This window comes from Tyto alba, unplaced genomic scaffold, assembly GCF_018691265.1.
Source record: "Tyto alba isolate M040663 unplaced genomic scaffold, T.alba_DEE_v4.0 Super-Scaffold_22, whole genome shotgun sequence".
NCBI lineage: Eukaryota > Metazoa > Chordata > Aves > Strigiformes > Tytonidae > Tyto > Tyto alba.
In genome coordinates, this window is record NW_024881296.1 from 10,549,246 (window position 1) to 10,571,788 (window position 22,543).

Below are 22,543 nucleotides of genomic sequence, written 5' to 3' on the forward strand. Positions count from 1 at the left end.
GTAACCATACAAGGAGCTGGCAGGGATGTCAAGATAGTCTAATACATAATCTCTTTGTTGGTAGGCAGAGGTTAGTTTTCATCAGTCAGTCTGATGGGACCAGGTACATTACAATGTGCTTCTTATCTGTATATAAAGTCTTTGCAGTCAGTTACTGAATCATATCTATGTCATCACTTCAAACCTATTGGCGTAAAAGTGAAAGCTCTACATTTTTTACTCTACTTTTATGTTGGGAATTGTAATTTTCCTTTCTGTTTTTTCACTAAAGAGAAACTCCTTAGCAAAAAATCATTTCAATATTTTCATAACTGGGTCAAATAATAAAATACAGGCATACTGCTCTGGAAGAGTTTTCAAAGAAAGAGTTTTAAAGGTTTTTGCTATTGAAGTCTTAAAGATGTCTGGCATTTGAGATTTTTACTGAGGATTTTTTAATTCATTTTTATTTGCAAAGGTACTATTATTATTACGAACAAGTTATCTCCAACCCAAACAAACCTACATAAAATATTTTGGCAACACCCCTTTAGTTTGTCTGATAAGCACTTAGTAGTATAAAGAGTATTGGCCTCAGCTTTGGTTTATCTTAAAAAATACAGAATATCTGCAGAAAAATGTCTTTTGGGTTTCATGAACTATACTGTCAAACTGTAAAAATAATGTCTGTCTGAGTTTATCGTGGAAGTTTTTGTGAGCAGCTCTGCTATCTAAGGCATATAACCTTCCAGCCTTCTCAGTGTGCTCACATTTGTCATGTTGTAGTGCTCGCTAGTGAAGTGTAAGACTACCAAGCCTATATGGAGCCAGTAGGAAATGAATCTGTCTGCCACAGATACTTCAGAGAAAACTATTAATGTTTAGTGGCAGGAAAGTGGCTTCCCCCCTCAGTGGATTGAATGATGACAGAAAGTCTCTAAGCCTTGATAAGGTTGTGGCCAGGATGTCTTTCGGTCTAGAAGGTAGATAATGATACTCTGTCTTTCGGATGTCTGGTTTCTTTTTCATGTGCGCGTGCTAAAGTGTAACTTGCTTATTCATCTTTACATACGGTCTTTAAAGTTAATCATAGTTTGCATATGTTTGTCTCATGATAAATATGAGGTAGAAGGAGGTGAAGGTTCCTGAGAAATTTTTATTATGATGGAAATAAGAAACTACTTCCTTTGTCATGAGTGACAATTATTAGATTCTCTGAATCTTAAGTAGCAGATTTGGAGACGTTAATTCTTGGGCTCTGTAAGTGACTGGCTGTTCATTCACTTGCAGATTGTTTTTATTTCTTTTTTAAACTGATCCATGGATTGCCCACTCTTATATGTTCTCTATGTGTTTTCTTTTTGTTGGGGCTGTTTGGAATTATCCTTTCTGAAATAATGCAAGCAATGCTTTAGCTAAATTTATAAATTAAGGAGGTATATTTGTCCAGATTCGAGTTATGAACACTCTCATTAAGTATTTATACAATCTGCTCTGAGCTTGCTGTTGGGTCCACTGCTCTTCAGGTTACTACAGTGGGAGGTAAGCAACTCTGGTTGTCTAGGCTGAGAAGACTAGTTTTTGTAGGATTATGTTCTCATTAAGACAAGATCAAGGAATTATTTGGGAAAAGAAGTAACAGGCAAAAATTGCTAAAGGTAGTGCAGCTGATGTTTCCTATCAAATTGGTGTGCTCACTTTTAAGCCAGAACTGACGTGAGACAGGACAGGGGTTGATAGCAAATGAACCGAAGTCAGTTTACTGAAAGAAAGTGGGTTTGTGAAGCAGTTGTAAAGTATGAAGTGAGATAGTTTGAGTGTCAGTCTAGCAGAGAATCTTAGCACATTGTAAGCTTGCAGATTATTCCCATCACACTTACCAAGTTAACTGTACTACCTGGCTTCTTCAGGAGCTCACCATGTCCCTTGTCATTTCCACTTACCCACTCTCAGATCATGCCTTGAGCATCTGTCCTGCTTCTGAGTATTTGGTTGCACTTGAGAGCAATGGATCTATAAAGGGACCAAACAGCCTCTATAACAGAAAGTATTAGTAGCATAAGACTAAATAGTTTAAGTAAAAACAGATATTCAGAACAATAAATCAATCTATACAAATGTCTGCCTTTGCCTAAGGCTCATAATTCTCAGGAAATGGGGAACACCCACCTTCCTCAGACTTTTTCCACAGCCTCCCCCAGTGGCAGCCTGTCTTTCCACCCAGGGCCTGACAATGGAATCCTCACTCCTTTCCTAGGAATGTCTTTTTAACTGTTTCATGCTCTTTTTGCTCTGCATTGGCAGAGCAGCAGTGTCACTTTGTCTTGGAGCCTGGAAGTATGTCATTATCTGCAATTGCTTCCCCTTTTGTGACTGTTGGGAGGCTCAAAGATTCATAGCTCTTGTGTTTGTTTTCTCCAAATATCCTCTTCCCTCCTCCCAGTATTGAATTAGATCCATTAATTTCATGAAAACTCCAACAACTCACCATAGTTGAATAGTTAACCCAGTCTTCCTGATATAACCACTAGTGTTCATTAAGTTTTTGCACCTTTTGGTCTTAGCTTGTTGTCTTGCACCTCCACACTGATCAGGGTCTCACTGAAGTCAGTGGGAATAGTGCAGGAAAAGCCTAAGCAAGAGGAAGGTATGCAAGAATTTGCCACTGTGAGAAATACTACTTGAACCAGGCAAAAGTTGACATAAGCAAGGGGGTTTTGCCTAAATCTGTTTTTTCATGGATGGGAAGATGAAGAAGCCTTCAGGGTCAGTGGAAAAAACCTAAGAAGTTGAAAAAAATTGCCAGTGGCAATTAAAAGTTATTTTCCAACTGAATTAAGAATTTCCCTTACTTCAAAGGTAACCTTTCACCTACTTTTCTAGATCTTGCAGTTGAAATGGTACTGATGTTCGTATCAAAACACATCCTTTTGCTCTTCCAGAAGGATTAGATTATTTTAATTTTACATTTAATAAAACCTTAATTTAACTGAACGATCAGTCTTCAAAAAATACATTTGTACACTCTAGAAATTGATACCAGTTCCGATGGTTTATGATGTAGCACCGTGGAGGGCTAATGATTGCCTTTTTTTCTATATTTCACCAGTCTGCTGACTTTTATAGATATAAAGTGTAGATTGATACAGTTCTCCGTGCTTCCAGTTTTAACATAGTTGTAAACTAAGCCTCCCAACAAGGAGCCTTTGGTGTGCTGTCTTTACATTTCTAAGGACATTTCCTGCTGAAGAAGCATACGTATAGGTTGTACTGGCTTTGGTGAGGCTTTATCCAACCGCTTGAATCTTCCTGCATAGAGAGCAGGATGCGGGCCAAGAGACAGTGAGCTGTCCCAAACCCACACAGTGAGTCAGTGATATGGTTGGAACTGGAACTGAGTGGCTGCTAGCTCTCAGTTTTGCCTTAAGTGCATTAGGGAGTAATGCTTCTCATCTTCTGCATTCCCGTCGGTATGATTAAATGGGCTCAAACTCCAAGGAATTTCATAAAAGCTCCCAAAAACTTGAGGACCACAACCATACTAGTGAGACCAGAACCTCTTACATAATCCTAGAAAAATGGGTAGCACAAGCTTAAGGTTGTTATTTATCAGTCTGGAGGTTGTGGATCATTTTTTCAAGCGCAATCGAAGAGACACAGAAGTTCCAACTTCCTCCCTCAGAGCGGCGTTGTTATTAGCATTTTGCTGTTTGAAGCAGAGACAGCCTTTCTCCAAATAGCTGTTTCTCTAATAGAAGCAGAATATTTAGAGATGTTACACTGACAGTGGCACTTAACGGGGCCTACTTTTTAGAAAATAACCCCTATCACGGCGTTATCAACAGTTCCGTTCCATATGAGGATTTTTGTTTTGAATTAACGTAAGCCCCACAGAAAGCTGTGCTGTTTTATGTCCCGGTATGTCAGGCAAGCAGTGGGTAATCTGTCCTGGAAGGAGGATATTTAGATGGGACAAAGACTGGAACTAGAGATTCCCTGACATTTCCTGAGAATAACATTTGGATCTGTGTGAACTGGTTTGGTAAATATTTTTGTACGTTACATATGCTGTCATTTACATGAGTAATAGTCTGAATACCTGCATATATTACATTGTTTCTATAAAACAGTGGTTTTGGTAACCCGGGATTTGATACTAATTTACTCCCAAGTAACACTTCATTTTCTTTCTTAGATAATGCTTACCAGTGAAGGGAGCCAGCTATAGTCGTATTTGAAAAAAAAATGAAAATGATATGATAGATGTGCTGTTTTATATCTGTCTTTGTAAGAGTGGCTTTTGGCAGGTTGGAATCTGTCTGACTGTTTGGAAAAGATCATGGGAAGATCAATGTCACAGGTACTTTTCCTCCTTCAGATGGAAGTAGATACGAAGCAGAAGAAAAGGTGGCATTTTAGGAAAAAGAAAATGTCTTTGAAACTTACTTCATTCTCTGTCATTCCCATAAGCTTCTATTAAAGCTATCACCACATTTTGGCTGCCACTTTTACTGAATCTATTTAAATACATTTTAAAGGTGAATTACTTGGCTGTTTGACATTTTTGTTCTATATCATGCTGCAGCAATCTATCTGATTTGCAGTCAGATAGAATGTTACAGCTTGAAAAGAGTAGGTTTCAAAGCCTTTTTTTCCACCCACCTGTGCACATAAAGGTCTTCCTACATTAATAAAATGTAAGGCCATCAAATGAAGAGAGCAGCTTGTTGGAAGTGCTGGAAAAGAACTGACGTTTAAATTAATTTCTGAAAGTATAAATTTGAAACTTATGAAAAGAGCGAGGTGTGTCTGGTGAAGTTGGATAAAGGAGAGATGAATGTGAAGGCAGTTTTTTTAATGTGCTTAGCAGACCCAGCTGGAGTCTTATTTTCGTAATCTGGCCCTTACCACACACACAAAAAATATTTTAAAATAATAGTAACACAAAGTCTGATTCTCACATTGCCCTGTGTAGCCTTGGTGAAATAGCAGACATGCAAGTGGTCTGGAGATGAACCACAAGGAACCAGCCAAGGATATATCATTTCTTCAATATCATTTTACTGTTGTTTCTTTTTTTTTCACTGTTGGATAATGATGAAAAGGCAGGGTAAGTGCCATCTAAAGTCTATATTGTTGGCAAGAGCAAGCCAGTATAGGATTTACATTTTTATTTTCTACTTTCATATTTATAAATAATATTCTCATCTCTCATAAAAAAATTACATCTCTCACACCACTTAATGCCATCATATAGAAAGGGTTTATGTAAGTCTTTGAAGCTCAGAGAATTCATAACTTAAATCTGTATTATCAGTGTTTCTATAACCATGTGTGTTTGTAAGGCTGATCTACAAAAGGATTAAAATGGTATAGAAACATTTTACGGTGTGCCATTGAACTCATCGGTCTGATTCTGGCAGGCTCCCAGCGTGAGTACAGCCCTCTGCCTTTCATAGTTTGTCCTCTATCTGCATGACAAAAAGGAAGTTTATATCCTCAAAAATGTGGCATTTCGTGGCATTTCACAAGGCCCTAATTTGGTACCGTTTGCCAAGTCAGGAAGCACTGAGAAGTGGACCCTCGCTTCTGGAACCTGCTCCTCTCTTTACATCCAAGCAGCCCGAGTGCATCTGTCCCCAGTGGCCCTGTAAGCCTTGCTGCTCACCCTCAGCTTCCGAAAGAAAGAGATGTGTGCAGTCACACGCACCACCTTGGTTGTAAACATCATGTTCCGTGTCCCATGGCAGTTTTCCATTTTCATTTTAAGTTAGAGAGTGAATACTGGAAATTCAGGTTAAGATAATTTGCCATTTTAAATGCAGACAAAATGGTGTGAAAGGGAAGATAGCTTGGTGAGAAACTTTGTTTGAACTGTAGTTGAAGTACTGAGGTCAGGAATGGATGAAGAATGATTTTTAAACAGCCATAAAAAGACGATCTTTCTTAGCAGCGTTTGCTATGAATGCTCTGAAGGTAAATGTCATGTCATCCAGTGTATTTTAATTCCTGATACATTTGAATCTTCAACTACAGTAAGTACTGGTTGCTTTTGTAACTAGAACTGGTTATGCCATTGATTACACGTGTCCTTGTAAGTGCCAGAGTCTGATGGTATGGCAACAACAGTCACAGAGTGCAAGTGCTATTTTGTGAAGCGTGCTAATGAAAATATGGGGGGTAAAGTTATCCGCTTATCTCCTTAGGCCTAAATTTGTAAGTTATATACTGCATTGTCTTTGGAAATGGTTGTGGTCTACAGGATTATTTATAAATTTTGTCTCTCCTCAGAGTTAAAGAAGCAGAGGAAGTCTGCAGGCAGAAAAAGGGGAAGTCACTATACAATATAAGACCAAAACATGACTCTGGAATTGTAAGTAAAAATTGTAGCAATACTTCTGTTCCCATCACTCATTCTACCTTTTTCTCTTCGCATTTTATAGGCGTGTTATTCTTGATGTACTTTTTGGTTCTGTGGTGGTTTTTTTTTTAACTGTTTAACATTTTCATAAAAGGTGTTAGGTTAACAAACTTGAATGCTGCCTATGCATATTACTCCATACAATACATGTAGCACAAGGAAGAGCGGCGTATTATTGCCCCACCCTGCCAATCTGTCTGGATCCCGGCCTTGGTGTGGGGTGTAACCTAGGAGTCAGAAAGGCAGTTCCAGTCTTCAAGCTTATTCAGTCTGTATTCGCTCTCTTTTCTACAGTTACAAAACGTTAAAGGAAGAATTGTGATAGGTACACATTTTTCAAGTTGGATCCCTGTATCAAATACTAGTGGCTTCTGTTCCACTGATCTGGATTTGTTTGGAATAGAAACCCTAGAAAAAGACAATACTGTGCTCTCACCATTCTTCTGAAAACAGATAAAAAATGATAGCAGAGGAGTAATTCTGGTCATTCAGTGAAACTTTTTCACTATGATTGTCTAAGCATTGATAGGATCATGACTGATTTTACAGAAAATGAATATTCCTCTAGTGAAAAATTAATCTGGCATGTCACATTAAAATTATACTTGTAGCCACTGGCCATCAATTATATTTGTAATATTATAACAGAAGATTTTTCCATGTGTTTGTGTCCCTGTCCATTCCCCCTCCGGCATGATTTAATTCTTATCTGCTTTGTAGTTGTGGCTATGTTACTGTGCATATCCTTGAAATGAAGCAGGTGGTAATTTACTATATTCTAACTAATGTAAATCTGACACAGGAAGAAATAATATTGCATTTATTGTTTATTATTCAGAACATTTAGAGAGCGTACTTGGCTGTGGTTAGTACCACAAGAAATGTAAATGGAGTAACAGCTTGGTTATGAATGCTAAACTAGATTTTATTTTATCAATTTTATCTGAAAGCATATCAAGATGTTATTTAAAAAAAAAAAAATCCCCCAAAACCCTAACATTGATTTGGATTTCTCCATCTCACCTATATCTTGACATATGTAAAGACACTGAGAATTTTTTTTTTTAAGCAATAACTATAGGCTTAATTATTCCTGTATCATCATTATTTGCACTGAAACCAGGACTTTCAGTATTATTGAAGATTTGATAGAGTGAAAAGGAAGGTAAATAAAAATATTTCACAAGCAGTGTGTAGCTGCAGTCTACTTCAGTTCTAGCTTCAAAGGAAATTTATTTGTGAAGTAGTTTCTACAGTAAGTATAATTGAACATTAGCCTATGTATTTCTGTGTTTTTCATATTTGCGTGAGGTGGCTTTATGTATACTCAGTTTCCTGCTTTTTAAAATTTATTTTATTTTTCAGAAAGCAAAGATAAGTATGAAAATCTGAGAGAAGAACAGCAAAAGCCATTTTTACCTGGTTACCAAAACTCAACATGCCTATGGGTGGGGAGTGAGGGGGAAGGAAAACTACATCATCCTGATCATTTGCTTTCTTGACCTTTTCGAATTCGCTTTATGTTTGCTAGAGTTCTCCACCAATTGATGTGTTATTGTACATTCATTCACGAATGTAATCACTTTAATGGAGTGCCCAGCAATAGACCAGGTATGGACTTGAAACACCTTCCCTGTACTCTGCATCTCCTTTGCCACTCCAAAATGATATTTTGTAAAGTGTATGGTATATTACAAATAGGCCAAATCAGCATGCATAAAAAGCAGCATCTGCATCAGTTCTGAACATGCTGAAAACTGCATTACGTTGAACTTCATAAGAATGCTACTCGATACAGTAAAACATTTCCATTCCTACTGGCAACATCTGTCTAACACAAATACTTCACGGCACTGCACTTAGATTAGGGAAAGAAATGTTACTCCTAGTGAATTGTTTGTATCCGTTTCATGTTGGCATTTGTAGTTTGTATTTTGAATCGTTAAGTGCTGTTTATACAGTATAATCAATGCTTTCCCAACTTGTTTGGTTGGCCTCCATGACTAAATATTTGTGGAACAAGATGTTTACTGTAACTATCTTTAAAATCGATAAGGCAGCGTACTTTTACTTCATCTTTTGCCAGATAGTGAATGCCAGGTGGTATGGGGGTCAGAAATCCAGCATTTAAAAAAAAAAAAAAAAGAAAGAAAAAAAAGTGAAAAGCAGGAAAATTCAGAAAAGCACAGAAGTATGATAGAGAGTATGAGAGAGATTTGGCTGTTATAGTTTGTTAATATATAAAGCAGCTAATAGTTTTACATGAACTTTAGAAGGTATAGTGTAGTTTTAACTGCTGATCACTAAAGTCAGACAGGCTCTTGGCCACGTGTACATGACTTCCCTTTTGGAATTAGCTTTACAGTTAATTTAAAACTCATTTAGAGAGCCATTAAAAGATGCACATGGGGATTGACATTTATGGAAAACAGTAGCCAATTCTAGTGACAGAACATAGACTACCAACTAATTGTCATCGATTTCACACTTAACAGAATTGCAGACTTTTCCTCCAGGCTTTCAGTGTCCCTGACTAGGAGGTTAATGATTGAAATCTATGACTTAGGGCTTCCATTTTAGACCACATGCTTAATTTCTATTTGCAATCCAGAATTTACTATCTCAGTTTTGATCTGCTCAACTGATAGCAACCCCTTCCTCCAGTCCTAATTTAAGAGCCCCAAACCAATCAGACTGATTGATAACATTATTCTTTCAAAGCGCACTTTTCCTGAAAGCAGACGGTGTGCGCCACTGAATTGGACGCACATGCTCACAACCTTGGAGCCTGGAGGACACTGGGGTAAGGCAAATGAGCTCTAACCAGCTGGGTTGGGTTATTCCCTGTCTAATCTAGCACCTCAAGAGACACTCCTAGCTGTCCAGAGGCTAATATACCCTACAGGGTGTCATAAAAGGAAGTGCGAAATATGACCTCAGGAATCTGTTATTCTTCACGTAGACCAAGCACTAGAAAAGATGTTTTTTTCACTATGTGAAAAGCAAGTCTCCTGTTGCTGACAAACCTATGTGAAAATCTGTACTTGTAATAATTTCTGTCAGGGATATAAATTACCAAGAATGGAGTTCTAAAATTTTGTGTTGATGGGAGTAACATTACTATTTGGGGAAGTGAAGAGTTTATTTGCTGTTACAACTAACTTATGGAAAAAACTTTAAAAAATAAAGCTATTTTAATGGCACTGATTGAAATCCATGTTTGTATTTATGTAAACAATAGTCTCTTCCTCTTAACTTTGCTCCTAAGTGCAAGGATACAGTAGCATGTTTTCATTTGTAGCCTTCCTGTTCCCTTCAGTACCTACAGTATGTATATTACTATACTAAATGAAATAATAGATCATCTAACAAAGATCACTATGTGCAATACTGTATTTAGTGTTTCTATTTCAATTTTTTTAGAATGTTAATTTATATGAAAATAAAAGGAATAATAATGAAATACCTGCCTTCTCTCTTCACTGTCAGTCTGTGGTCTAGTTTGCTAGCAACTGTTGCTTCCCTAAGCACCACATCCCATTCAGGCTACTGTGATCAAGGAAAAAACATTGTGAAGGGATCAGTGGAAAAGGGGCTTCTCTTTCCTTGCCTACTGGAAGCAGGGACAGTAATTCCCAGTTATGTGGATATATTACCTTTTCCCCAGGTGGTGGTAGCGAGGAGCTTGAGAGCCCTTTACCAGATCAGACTGCATCACTCGCTGCTTTGGCTTGTGCACGTCTTCTAGTAGTGCATTTGGCTTGGGTTTGTAACCTGTTTCTACTAACACTGTCTCTATGACAGTCTCAAGAAATTGCCATTAGGGCAAAAACATGCATAAAGAAGTATTATCTGCATATGATAATGTCTTTATATACACACATCCATACATACACACACATGTATGTTTTATATCATTCAAGTGTTGTCCAGCAACCTGGTAGGACTGTCACATACATACATACTACCCTTTCCACCGGATCTGCAATGTGGATGCTAAAAGTTACTTGCAAACTTCTCTCTCTGAAGAACAGTGTCAAAGGCTGACTGCAGCTGGTGGTACCATGGTACGATCTTAAGATACAAGATGCTACGTAGATTTTCCTCTTTCATTTTACTCAGGCCCAACCTATTTGGTTGAACATGTCTCTCCCAGCTTCTCTCCAGCCTGTTTTCAAACTTCCATACAAACTGAAGTAGCCTGCTATGTGCAGCACCGAGGTTGACCCACAGCACTGCCAGCGTGGATTCCCAGCATAAGTTCCACCGCTGCTCTTTTTTTTTTTTTTCCAGAGGCACACTCAGCTTTTTACAAAATTCTGGACTAATGTTCTTTCCTTTGTTTGGCTGTATTTCAGGGAGGTCACACACCCCACCGGTGTCCCCTCCCCCCATTTACTGCAACATCAAGCATACTACACTCTGAGTTGGCTGTAGTCCTACAAGAGTTCTCACAGACAAAACTCTCAGCCTTTGTTGATCACCACCACCACACATCACTCACTGTTACTTCAACAAATGCAGCAGCTAAATAAGGACTTTCATACCTGAGCAGCAGATGTGACTTACTGAGAATAACAGTCTGGTTTTTTTATGAGGAGCTAAGAAGATTCATGTTGTTTTGCTTGCAAATTAAAGCCTTTTGGAAACATGGTACTTTGTCACGTCAAGACACAGTAGTGGTTAGCTTTTTTTGTAACACCTTTCATCATCCCAAAGCACTTCCAAAACTTGGTTAAATATTAACCAACACTGGCAGTGGGAATACAATTAATGACGTCTTCCATAGACTGATGTTTTTTCTTGCCTGCTTTTCAGTAATCTGCTTAAAAAGTTGGAAGCAGTTATTAATTTCATTGAGAGAACATATAGCAAGTCTTTGCATTGGAATTATTTTGTTTCATACTGTAGGTTAATAAGCAAAGCTGAGTTTGTGTCAAGTCCATTATATGATTTACTTAAGTTGCACCAACGTTAAGCTGCTATGGGCAGAATAAGTGAAAACTGCTGGAGCTGAGTTTTCCTGAGGATAGTGTGAACATGTCAGCAAAGGGCAGAGACATGGAGCCACGTCCCACACCGTTCAGGTCTGCCACCCATCAGTCGGATGGGATTCACGTTACAGAACAGGATTTCCAAGCCATTCTCTTGCTTACAACAGACCCACCTGTACATGTGCTGTACCTGATGTTCATCCAACCTACATGTAAAGGCACCTGATGGCAAGTCCATTGACTCAAAAAGATGGTCACTTTCTGAAGATAAAGGGTCTCAGCTGAGTCCGCACTCTTTGCTCATTTATTCCCAGCTGCAGTTCAAACTTAAACTCTTAGAAACTTCTTTGGTCACTCACCCCAAATGGGGCCCCTGCCAACACCGAAGTTCCATGGTGGTAGAGCTTAACATTTACTGTCCCCTTCCTTCCCCTGTCCCACACCACCACTCTAAGAAATACTGGTTCCATCTGACCTAAAGCTTCTTCTCTCTATCCTGAGACTTGCCCTGCTCTTGGATTGCTTCCACAAGAGGGAATTTTTTGGATTACAGACTACACCTCTGGTACAGTGGTTCAGCAGTTGGGCAGCATGAGGCTGGGAGAGCTGGAGTCTAGGCTGTCCCACGAACAGTAGAGGTTCAGGTGGGAGCTGGGCAACAAAGCTACCTGCAAAGCAGCTGAGAGACAGATGGAAAAGAGAGAGGGGTGTTGGAGGGGACAGGTGCCTGAGCTCCTTTTGAGCCAGTCGACAGAGGCACACGTGAGTTCTGAGCAGAGGGCCCTGACCACACTTGGGTAGGTAAAGCACAGCAAAACAGTAATTCTCAAAATCAACAGCTACTAACAACAACAACAACAACAAAAGTCCCCAAGCCCATTAAATTGCTGAACTGTGGGAGGATTTGGGAAAGAGATGGGGAAGGGAGCAAAAGGTTTCTTCAGCTGTAGGTTATAGTGCCATAAAGGACAGCACTTGCTATGGCTCCCTTGCTTACTTGTGGTCTAGGTGCTCCCGCTTCTTTCAAGACCCGTGACAGGCATCTCTTCTGGTCACTGGGAGGCTCATTCATCTGTGAGAACTCCCATTCCCCACTGAAGTTTTCCTTCAAGATTATTTTGCAACTACCATCTTTTCTCTAAGTTGGAAAGAAAAAAAAAAACAACAAACCCCAAAACACTACTACCTTTGGAGAGACATACAGCGTACTCATGCAAAAGCTGATAGCAATGATTAAGGCTCACCTATATCTTAGGATATGCTTCCCCGCCCCCCCCCCCCCCCCCCCCCCAACCTTGAGTAGTTTTGTGCCTGTTACATAAGGATCTAGCTATATTTTAAGCAAAACCACTTAGGTCAGGGTAATAGTTACTTCTCTTACCGCAAATGATGCCAGCAGTTCAGCCAGTGGTTGAGCTTTGGTTGTCTTCTTGTCAGTTAACCAAAAAAAACAGCATTTGTGCATGCAGAATCAACTTCAGAATCTAGGATTAGTGCAATTTATTTTTCCCTCTTGCCTTGCAGGTACTTTTGACAGGACTGGGGGACAAGGGAAGAAGCAGCTCGGTTTTCCCAAGCTGTCAGGGTGAGCCATCATTTACCTGTAACTGGCAGGGTCAGAAAGCAGCCAGAGAATATACTGATTAGAGAGCAGTTGGACACAAGGTGTTGAAGCAAAGCCCGTACACCTGGATGCCATATAACCCTAGAGTAGCTTTATTATTTAATCTATAATTTAATAGTAAACCTATAAAATAATTACATTATACTTAAAGCATTTCTTCATTTTTTGTTTTCATTTATAAAACAAGAATTAAATACAGTTTTAACCATTACAAGCTCAACTCAGTTTTTACATAAACACAGCTCCTAGAAGGAGCTTTAAGCTGCAGCATATTCATATTGCAAACTGGTGAAAAACCCAGGCAGGGCATAGCTTAAAGAAAAGATTCTTGCACATTTTTCTTAACTGAAGTTACTAGGGTGCTTTTCTCTCTCTCGTCCAAAACGCCTGGCTTTCAGTTCATTTCTTTCAAGTGAAGACTGAGATCCCCGGAGTCTTAGTGGACTACAGCTTCTGCCCCTGGCCCCCCGCCCCCCCTCCCCTCTCAAGCCTGGACCGAACGGTGCCCGTTCGGTGGCTGGCACGACGCTGGCAGCGCAGCAGCAGCAGCCTCTCCAGCAATGCCTGCGCGAGGAGCCTCCCTGTGCACTTCTGACACGCTGAAAGAGCACAGCAGAAAAGCCACGGCCGTTCACGTAATGGGGCTACCAGGCCTGGCCAACCTCATCCTGCCCGTGCCAATCCCCGTAAACCGCTTGGTGAGCTCTCGCGCGGAGCTCAGTCCCGAAAGCCTCTTAGAGCAGCCTGTCTCACCCAATAAAGACCTGTGGCACCGAACCCCTGGCCGGCAAGAGTGCTAAACACGTTAACCCCTGGAAGCAGCTGCATGTGAAGAGGCTGTCGGGAAAGGGCTCCCGCAGCAAGCGGGTTTCACTAGATGCAGATGCTGAGCTGCGAGACATGCATCAGGGAGTCGGCGTGTCATTCTTAATTTGTAAGCTTCAGACAATTGAGCACGCACGGGCTTTTGGTTTGGGGGAAGGGGCTGGTTTGTTTTGAGGCACAGGATTTTAATGCAGCTGGGACTAATACGGATCAGAACTGTAACAAATGGGATATACAGGACATGCTAAACTCCATCAACTGAATAACAACATAGTATGATTTCAAATGAACTGCATGCATTCACCAACGCTGATTATGTAGGACTCAAAAACTGAGTGGACCACCAGTACTGTAGCAATTACAAGTTACTCTCTCCCTGCTCCCTACAGCTGTGACCCATTCCAGCAGTACTGACTGATGGGTTTGTCCTTTAACACTAACACAGTAACATGGTTTCCAATCATGGGAGAGACACCACTCCCAAAACCTGATGACACTGATGTAGCTTTTGTATTCAGTCCAGCGATGACCAAATTTTGTCCTTTGCGCGACAGTGCTTTTATACCTTAAGGGAAACATAGCTCCCTTAAGTGTTCTCAGCTCCTCTCCCACTACCCTCCCACCTTCCCCGGTCTGAGCAGGCATCAATACAAGGTCACAGATGGATGTTGTCCTTTTTTGGAGTAAGAAACACACATGTATCTAACACACAAAAACCTACCAAAAGCCTAGTTAAACCATGTCCATTTTAAGCCAGGCAGCTGACCTAGCAACCGAGTCTCTTACTCAACATTATTTTAATCTCTGGCATATTCTTCCACAAGAAAAATATACATGGCTAGGTCTATAATACTTTAAACAGCTGTTTACTATAGCTAGGTTACAAAATAAACACTGCTGCAGAGACCACGTGTTCAATATACTCTAACCACAACAGCACCAGAACCCACCCTCCGTCTGCTCTGTGGTCGCGGCGGCTGACCCAGCGCCTCGCCCTCTTCCCCTCGTTTCTTATCAGCCATTCAGACAACAAGCCCCGAACCATCTGTCATTGCACAATTGAAGTTGTCTTAAGGAGATGAGCCTCATCGGAGAGCCTCACTTGCTTTTCGCACATTACTCCTCGTTCCTCTCCCCCATCTGCGCCCCCCGGTCCTGGGCAGCACCACAGCACTTCCAGGTGGGAGCAGCACGCTCCGGCCCCAAGCACGGGGGAGGCGTTCTCATCTTGTGGAGGGGACTGGAGTGTAGGGCAGAGGGCTTTACTCCACACAGTGGAAACATTTAATGCTGGATTCAGCCAACTGGTCGCTTAAGATGATCAATCCCAACTTCTGGGAGCCTGCTCCACTCCATAAGACTCAACCGCCAGACGGTATTGGAAATAAAATGAAACTTTATGGTGAAGTGCCTAACACAGCCCATTACAAAGCGTTATTCCAGCAGGCAAACGACAAGGAACCTTTCCTTGCTGGAGAGATGCCTCCTGAAAGAAAACAAAACACACACCAAAAAAAAAAAAAAAAAAAAAAAAAAAAAAGAAAAGAAACGAAGAAACAAACCAGCAAAATGGACAGTCTGCTCAGTGGGAGAGGAGACGCAGCAGTAAATCTGATGGGGGCAACACCAAGCCGTAGCTCCTTGCCCACTCTCACAGTTTGCCTGAGCTGTTAAGATTCACAGACATGCACCGGCACTGCTTGACCTTCTGAATTTTCTTGAGTCGGAAAGGTGGGTCCAGCTCAGGGCACTCCAGCTGCACGGTCGAAGAGGTGACCTTGTGCGGCTTGCAGAAAGCACAGGACTGGAAGGACTCCTCCTCCTTCTTCACGTGCCGCGGGATGTAGAAGGAGTTGCACTGCCCATAGCAGAAGCGGTTGATGATGGTGCGGCTGACGCAGCCCTCCTCGCTGACAGTCTGCCGCAGGGGCTGCGTCTTGCACCAGTCGCTCTTGAGGTACTTCCTCTCGGTGACCACGAGGGCCTCCTGGCTGGAGGCCAGCACCTCCTTGTTCAGCTGCTGCCTCCGCTCCGAGTGGTTGCTGCTGCTGTCTTTGTAAGGGGAGGGAATGGCGCCTGCGGGACGGTTTTTCCTGGTGTCTGTCACTTGGACCAGCGCTGCCATCAGGAAAACGGACAAGGCAAATCTCCGAATCATCCTGCAACAGCAACACAAGTAGCTGTTAGGAGAGACGCGTTTTCAGACCACGGAACTTTAATGGCGTTGAGCTTTACGCGTGCTTTTAGAAGAAGTGGAGATCTTACCGCCTTTGTAATCGCACCACTTTTCCTCTGAGATTAGCTTTACCCTAGGGTGATTATTTAGCACGAAGAAGCCAGACCCTGTGGAAAGCCACATCGCTCCCCACCAGCCCCTACCCCCACTAAGCTCTTCAACTATTCCTTTTCCCCCCACAGGGACGCTGCTGCTTTGACCGCTGAAGCAGTGATTTTACCGACGCTTCAGCCAGAAAGGTTTCCTCCTTCTCTAGGAAATCCCAGTCCAAACAGCTGGGCAAGCTCCTGGCTAGCAAAGGCTCAGGAGACTCCTGCCAATACTGTCACAGCTGATTTGGGGGCAGGGGCAGGGAATACCAGGTTACACAAGGTGAACGCCCGCCTGCCTCTCCAGCCCCCGAATCCTTGCCCAGCCTCGTTCCACACAGAAGTAGCGAGAGGTGTCCAAAAGCATATTTTTATTGTTTTAAATTGCTTCTGAAGTTTCTTGGGGCTGTTATGGAACTTACAGGCTTGCATTTGTTGTCTTTGTGGGAGGCCGAAAACTTGATGGATTTATTCTTGCAGTAAGAGGAAATGCTTAAACACAGTTTTGAGGACTTCATTACTACAACGCCTCTTAGGCAAATGGTTTAAGAAGGTTTGTAAACAGGAGAAATTTCAAAATTTATTTTAGATGTTAAGGAAGAGGGGAGAGCATAAGCCAGTTGCTAGGTTAAAAGAGTCAGCCAGTTGGCAAAAACATTTTTTCCTATGGTTGTCTATTAGGGTTTCTTGTTCTGTGGAGCATCTCTTACCAGCTCTTGGATTTTAATCAACCACTTGTCCAATTCATTTTAGTGATGTGTCTCAATGCACTTCCAGGATATCAGAATAGACGTACTAAATTTCCTCATAAAGTCAATGCTCATCCATGAACTGCCACAACTCATTTGACAGTTCATGTCACATCATTCTCCCTGGGAAGGGAGAACAGAAGGTCTCTAGGGTGTCAAAAGTGTGTCAAGCCCAGAAGCTTCCCCTTCAGAGGCAAGGACACTTCAAGTGTTTCTAAAAGTGCTCTGCTCACCTTTGTGGACTATATTTTTATAATAGCGTACAGAAGAAACGCTCATCCCTTTCTTCCCAGTAAAGCTTCAAACCCTTCCAAGTAATTATTTTTTTTTTCCTTTACGGTGATGCCATTACAAAAAATACCATCATACCAGTAAATATAGATATGTCTAATACTACAGACATTTGAGAAGTTGCATAGGTATCTTAACGTGAAAACACGCCATTCTCCACACACCAACAGATCAAAAAACTGTTTGCAGCAAAGGTGCAAGAGAAGACGACAAGAGCACTAACAAACACTTCTCACCTAACAAAGCAGACCTAACGTATTTAACCCCTACGGAGATAAAGAGAAGGAACCTGTGTAGCAGACTAAGCAAGATAACATCCCTTTAGGTGATTTTCTAAGTTTATGAGATCTCAGTGTCAAGACTTTGATCAAATTTCTAAGGGGAGAGGTTTGAAGTGTTGAGGGAAAGTGCTAATCCTATAGTTGTGAATGGAGGACGTTCTGATGCAGAGTTAAATTTCACCAGACTGTGCGCCTGAAACAGAACCATCTTTAAATGGAAACCAGTAATTCTAAAGCCCAAATAAGCTCATTCATCTCTAACCATGCCAGCTGCCCACTGACACCCATTGTAGTCATGGGTACTTTAAGTCAGTGGCCTATTTTCACACTGCTTAGCATTCAGCACACAAGTCCAGATGTTTTGTCCAGAGTCTTTAAATGAAGCAAGACTAGACTTGGCTTTGCTCGCAGGTATTGTCGCCAAGACCATTGGATGTCAACCCACACAGCCAGGCCAAAACCTAATCAGGTAATTAGTTTCAGTTGAATATAGTGTTCCATGCTTCCTTTCAAACTGTTCTCATGTTATTCTGCACTGATGGCTGCATTTCAGTAGTGGATAAAATAACTGATCCCCACTGCTTTGTGTTTTACATAGAAAGGGGAGGAAAAAACCCAGGAGTTACAAGTCTACATCTTCTAGAAAAAGACAGAGGGGAGCTCTCCACAAGATGCCTTATGACAACACTCCTCAGGAGTACTCTTCCACTCTCCCCTTGAAATGCAGGCCCACAAAGCAATTGTGATAACTACTGTCCTTCATGGAGGGAGTTTGGCCCTTTTCATTAGGGGTATCGCCTCGCCAGTCTCACTCCTCTGATCCTGCAGGGGATGAGGATGGTACAGGCCCAGAGGCACATCAGGAGAAGAGATGCACTCTTTCCCCTGCTCCTTCGTCTTTCCTTTGGGAAACCCTGACTTGCCACACCCACCTTTTCTCATCACAAAACGTAACTTGAAACCATTTCCCTTTCGTGTCAAGGAGGGGGTCAAGTAGAAATCCTACGTAGGAATTAAGGAAAGCTGACAGAGGGCTAACAACTTAAAATCTACAATATAGAGAAACATTATAGTAGCTTTCTAATTACTGAAATAGTTTTATGTAGGCATGGAGAGCCCTTCAACAGAGTAAGTAGGATTTATCCAGTAAGTCTACGTTCATAACTAATAAAGCATTATTAATCAAAGCCACTATTGTAAACCGAATGCTGCAATACATGTTAGCAAGTACTTCTACAGACAGGTAGGAATGCACCACCTATTTCTGTCATTGATCCTTATCAAACCTGTACCTTACAATGTTTACATAATAGAATAATAATCTATTTTACACTTGCAGGTCAAACGTGCATCCTGTCAGGTTGTGGAATTTCTAATCACAGGGTTGCCCCTTACTAGCCTGCAAATCACCCCTTTCTAAGCCCTGGTACACAAACCCCCTATTCAAGCAAGTAAGGGTGCAAACAAGGTCACCTGGTACCAGGAACATGCCAAGGAATACATGTATTTTCGGTGCTCACATGCAAAGAGAAGAGAAACCTCAGTGTTCTCAGAGAAACAGAACATTTTGGTAAAGTCGGTGTGAATGCAAAGCAACATGGTGAATGCTGCCTGTCTGCAGACAGAGTGGGATGAGAAGAAACACAAAACGTACTGGAGGAGAACTTGGCTTCTGGCAAGAACAGGGCAGTTCTGTCCTACTTAGATGTCACAGAATTGAACAGCATGTGGCTGAGACCAGGCAAGCGAGAACTGCCTCAAGAGACCAACGCCTCTAAAACTTGCACAAATGCCGGGCTGGGCGCAGTGTTCCCATGGCACTGGGGGGCTCCCCACGGCACAGCTGGCAGAAGCTCCCGTGTGACAGTTTTCAGCTTCTCCAACCATCATTGCCAGCTGCTGCCAGCTCCTCCCACCCCTTTTTTCCAGCGTGCTAGCCGATGCAGAAAACAACTTAAGCTTAGACTACACACCGAATAAGGCCTAGCTGCATTAACATTTCACATGCTAAGTTTTTCTCCCTTCGAGATAAGGAAATCACCATCAAGTATGAGTTCATAAACTCATCAAACCCGTCATGCTGCAGCTGGGCTATCAGGTATCCAGGAGTGTGAAAAATCTTGGCCTAGGAGGCAAGAACACCAAGATCCAGCTCTGTAATCCGGAGAGGTCAGGGCACTCAGCTAGGAAGGGAAGACCCAGGATCACTGTGTCTACCCTTAGCTTTATTTCTTGTTTGTATCCAATTACTGTGTAACATAAAATATCTACCAAGGCAGGCTCCCTCTTGCATACTGACCTTCTGGCCCTATAACTCATGCATTCTTGAAAGCAATCCAGCTCCGGGAGCAGGACAGGCAGCAGTGTAATCCCCAAAATAGCCTATAGTTTTGCAGTTAGGGAACTTCTCTGGGAATTGGAGTCTCAGATTTGACCTCAGAATTCAAGTGCATCGCTTTTGGAGAAGTCCCCCAATGCCGAAGTGGGTGCTACGGTCTGAAAGACAGGGCAGGAGGTAACGGCAGCGCCCATCTGTGCTGAGCGACTGCTCCACCGTTTCTTCTGGTTTTCAAAGGCGTAACTCCAGTTTCTAAGCTAAGGATGCAGTTTCTGACTAGGAATTCCCATTTTGTAGATCAGCCCACTTCAGGGTTACAGGTGGACCGAAAGAGAGAGGGATGTAACTGGAAGATTACCGTGGTATTTTATGTTAGCTGCTCAGGAAATCAGCAGGTGTGAGACTCATTTGTTTGCTTTAGCATGCAACACCTACAAGGCACTCGGCATTATTGGCATTCCTCGAAGCATCCAACTCTCTGACACAGATATGTCACACAATCATCTCCTCTTCACCAGGCCGTCCTGGGAGGGGTTCAGGAAAAAAGCCACAGCCAGTGATTTAAAAAAAAAAAAAAAAAATTTGCAAAACCTGTCTTACCATGGAACTTGAGAGCCTACCTGTTTAGCTTAGTTACAGGATGGATTCAGCCTGTAAATACATGCGGAAGATTTAGTACTGTAAACCTATCCTACATCCATCAAAAGCACTGTAAGAGCCAATGACTGGTAAGATTATCATCTTATTCAGAGGTACTTTACTTCTTGAAAATTTTGAATTCAAATAACAGCTGAAGAGGTTTTGCCTTGGAAAACAGTTTCTCTTCAACTACCAGCAAAAGGCAGGAATCACAGGCTAGGTTAAATCAGGCATGGTTCTGTCGCACAGTACATACACAGTCACATTTCATCACCTGCATCACTCTTACAGTTTCTATCCTGCCAATTTCAGAGACACAAGAGCTCTCCCCTTTGGGATCAGCTATTCAGCTGACTGTGGGAATCCCTGCTACCAAAACTTTTCTACTCCCCACTTACTTTCATATCAGACCTAGTCAAAAAAGAATCTGCATAAAACAGCTGTATGTACATTAATGTAAGAACATGGTGTACATGGTTAGTTCTCAGCATTTAAGATGGGACACAAGAAGTGTTCCTTGAAGACAAGCCAGGCAATAACTTTTCAAAGAACTAAAACTTGGCTTTAGCAACAGATGTGGGAAGCCAGGAAATATCAGATTCTCTACCAGGAAGCCAAAAATGCTATTTATTTAATTTATTAATGGTTAGGCATGATTCTAATGGTACAATGTTCAAATAAAGACTATACAAATCAGGCATCTTTGTGCATGGTAGGCATTTGGTGCTAACTTCTCCCTTTTAAGTATCCTTTGGAAACTATTGCTCCTGTTTCTCAACAACGTCAGCAATAACTGAACGCTGTAGTATATCTTTCTTTTCACAGAGCCATGGGCCTCTTAAGTAAATCATTCCATCATTAATAGATTCTCATGATTGAATTGCCAAGACTGAGGCCAGCCACAACAACAAAACACGTAGGAGGCGGGGGGGACATATAAAAACCCTCAGAAAAAAACAGTACTGCAGCTAGAATGTGTTATTCAGATTATTCAGGTACAAAATCATGGCATTTTAGCAGTGAAGAAGAGTTACCATATACTAGGAATACTAAGCATCACTTTTTAAAAACACTGCATGCAACAACAAAGGCAGTAATTGTTTCAAAACCAATAATGAATGCCATTACAAGCAGAAATTTTTTTCATTCTTGCCCTCTAAGAACCTTCTATAGCGATATGAGAGAAAGCTATTTCATTGCATCACAGCCCTAACAATAGGTGGTAGAGGGAGGAAACATTCTCTTCAGACTTAATAAACTCCTTGCACCCTCACTGGCTGGCTTGCATGGAGATCCTTTCTCCTCTCCATCCTTCCCTCTCCTCCCCACCAAGGAGATCCGTCCTCCTCTCTCCTTCACACCAGCACCTCTCCCCCCGAGAGGCCCAAGCATACCCACGGGGAACACCACGAAGCTGTGAAGGAAACCAGAGAGGTCTGCCTGCAGGCTGGACACCTCAGGAACCATACTGTCCTGTCCAGGCTCCTGTTCTGTTTTGGGAAGGGGAAGGTGGGGCTGGGTTTCACTGATGCCAGCCTGTGTTCCTCAGAAGAAGACAGCATTCCCCCCAAAATGCCAAAACTTAGAAATTGTCCTCCTCAAGATAGTTCCTGAAGACTCTGAATTTAAAATATTGAAAAACAAAGCACATCATACACAAAACTAAAGTACACAGAACAAAGACATTGGTGGGGACAGTCTATGCTAAGATAAATCTAGTTAAAAGCAACTCAGAGGATTCTGCTTCATACTAATTTCAGCTCTCACTACAAATTTTCTACAACCAAGAGCTTTATCTTGATTTTTTTTCTGAAAGGTTAAAGCTGGGAGTTTAAAAGTATTCCTGGTCCATGCACAAAAGTATAAGAGGAATCAAGGGCTCAACCAAAAACCCCCATCATATCCAGCAACGTGTAATGTGTCAGGTATGTTATTTTTAGGTCACGAGCAATTAAGAAGAAAACTTGAGGGTAAACTCACCCTTAACACTGAACCCAACCTGCTCAAATTATGGAGTTTTCCTTAATATTTTATCCTCTATCTTTCTTATCTACCTTTACTGCCTCCAGAAATTCAT

The 22,543-nt window shown here is 41.7% G+C and overlaps 2 protein-coding genes across 7 annotated transcripts in view; one reads left to right on the top strand and one right to left on the bottom strand.

The window, feature by feature from the left end:
- Window positions 1-8,584, top strand: part of FMN2 (formin 2) — a 178,105-nt gene extending 169,521 nt beyond the window's left edge. The window contains exons 20-21 of the mRNA XM_033009292.2: window positions 6,271-6,352; window positions 7,766-8,584. Of these exons, the coding sequence (XP_032865183.2) occupies window positions 6,271-6,352; window positions 7,766-7,792 (109 nt within the window). The 3' untranslated portion in view covers window positions 7,793-8,584. The remainder of the gene's footprint in view (window positions 1-6,270; window positions 6,353-7,765) is intronic.
- A 5,339-nt stretch (window positions 8,585-13,923) lies between these two features.
- Window positions 13,924-22,543, bottom strand: part of GREM2 (gremlin 2, DAN family BMP antagonist) — a 39,192-nt gene continuing 30,572 nt past the window's right edge. For all 6 annotated transcript variants that reach the window (XM_042796225.1, XM_042796226.1, XM_042796227.1 and 3 more), the window contains one exon: window positions 13,924-16,002. In XM_042796225.1, the coding sequence (XP_042652159.1) occupies window positions 15,495-16,001 (507 nt within the window). In that variant the 5' untranslated portion in view covers window position 16,002 and the 3' untranslated portion in view covers window positions 13,924-15,494. The remainder of the gene's footprint in view (window positions 16,003-22,543) is intronic.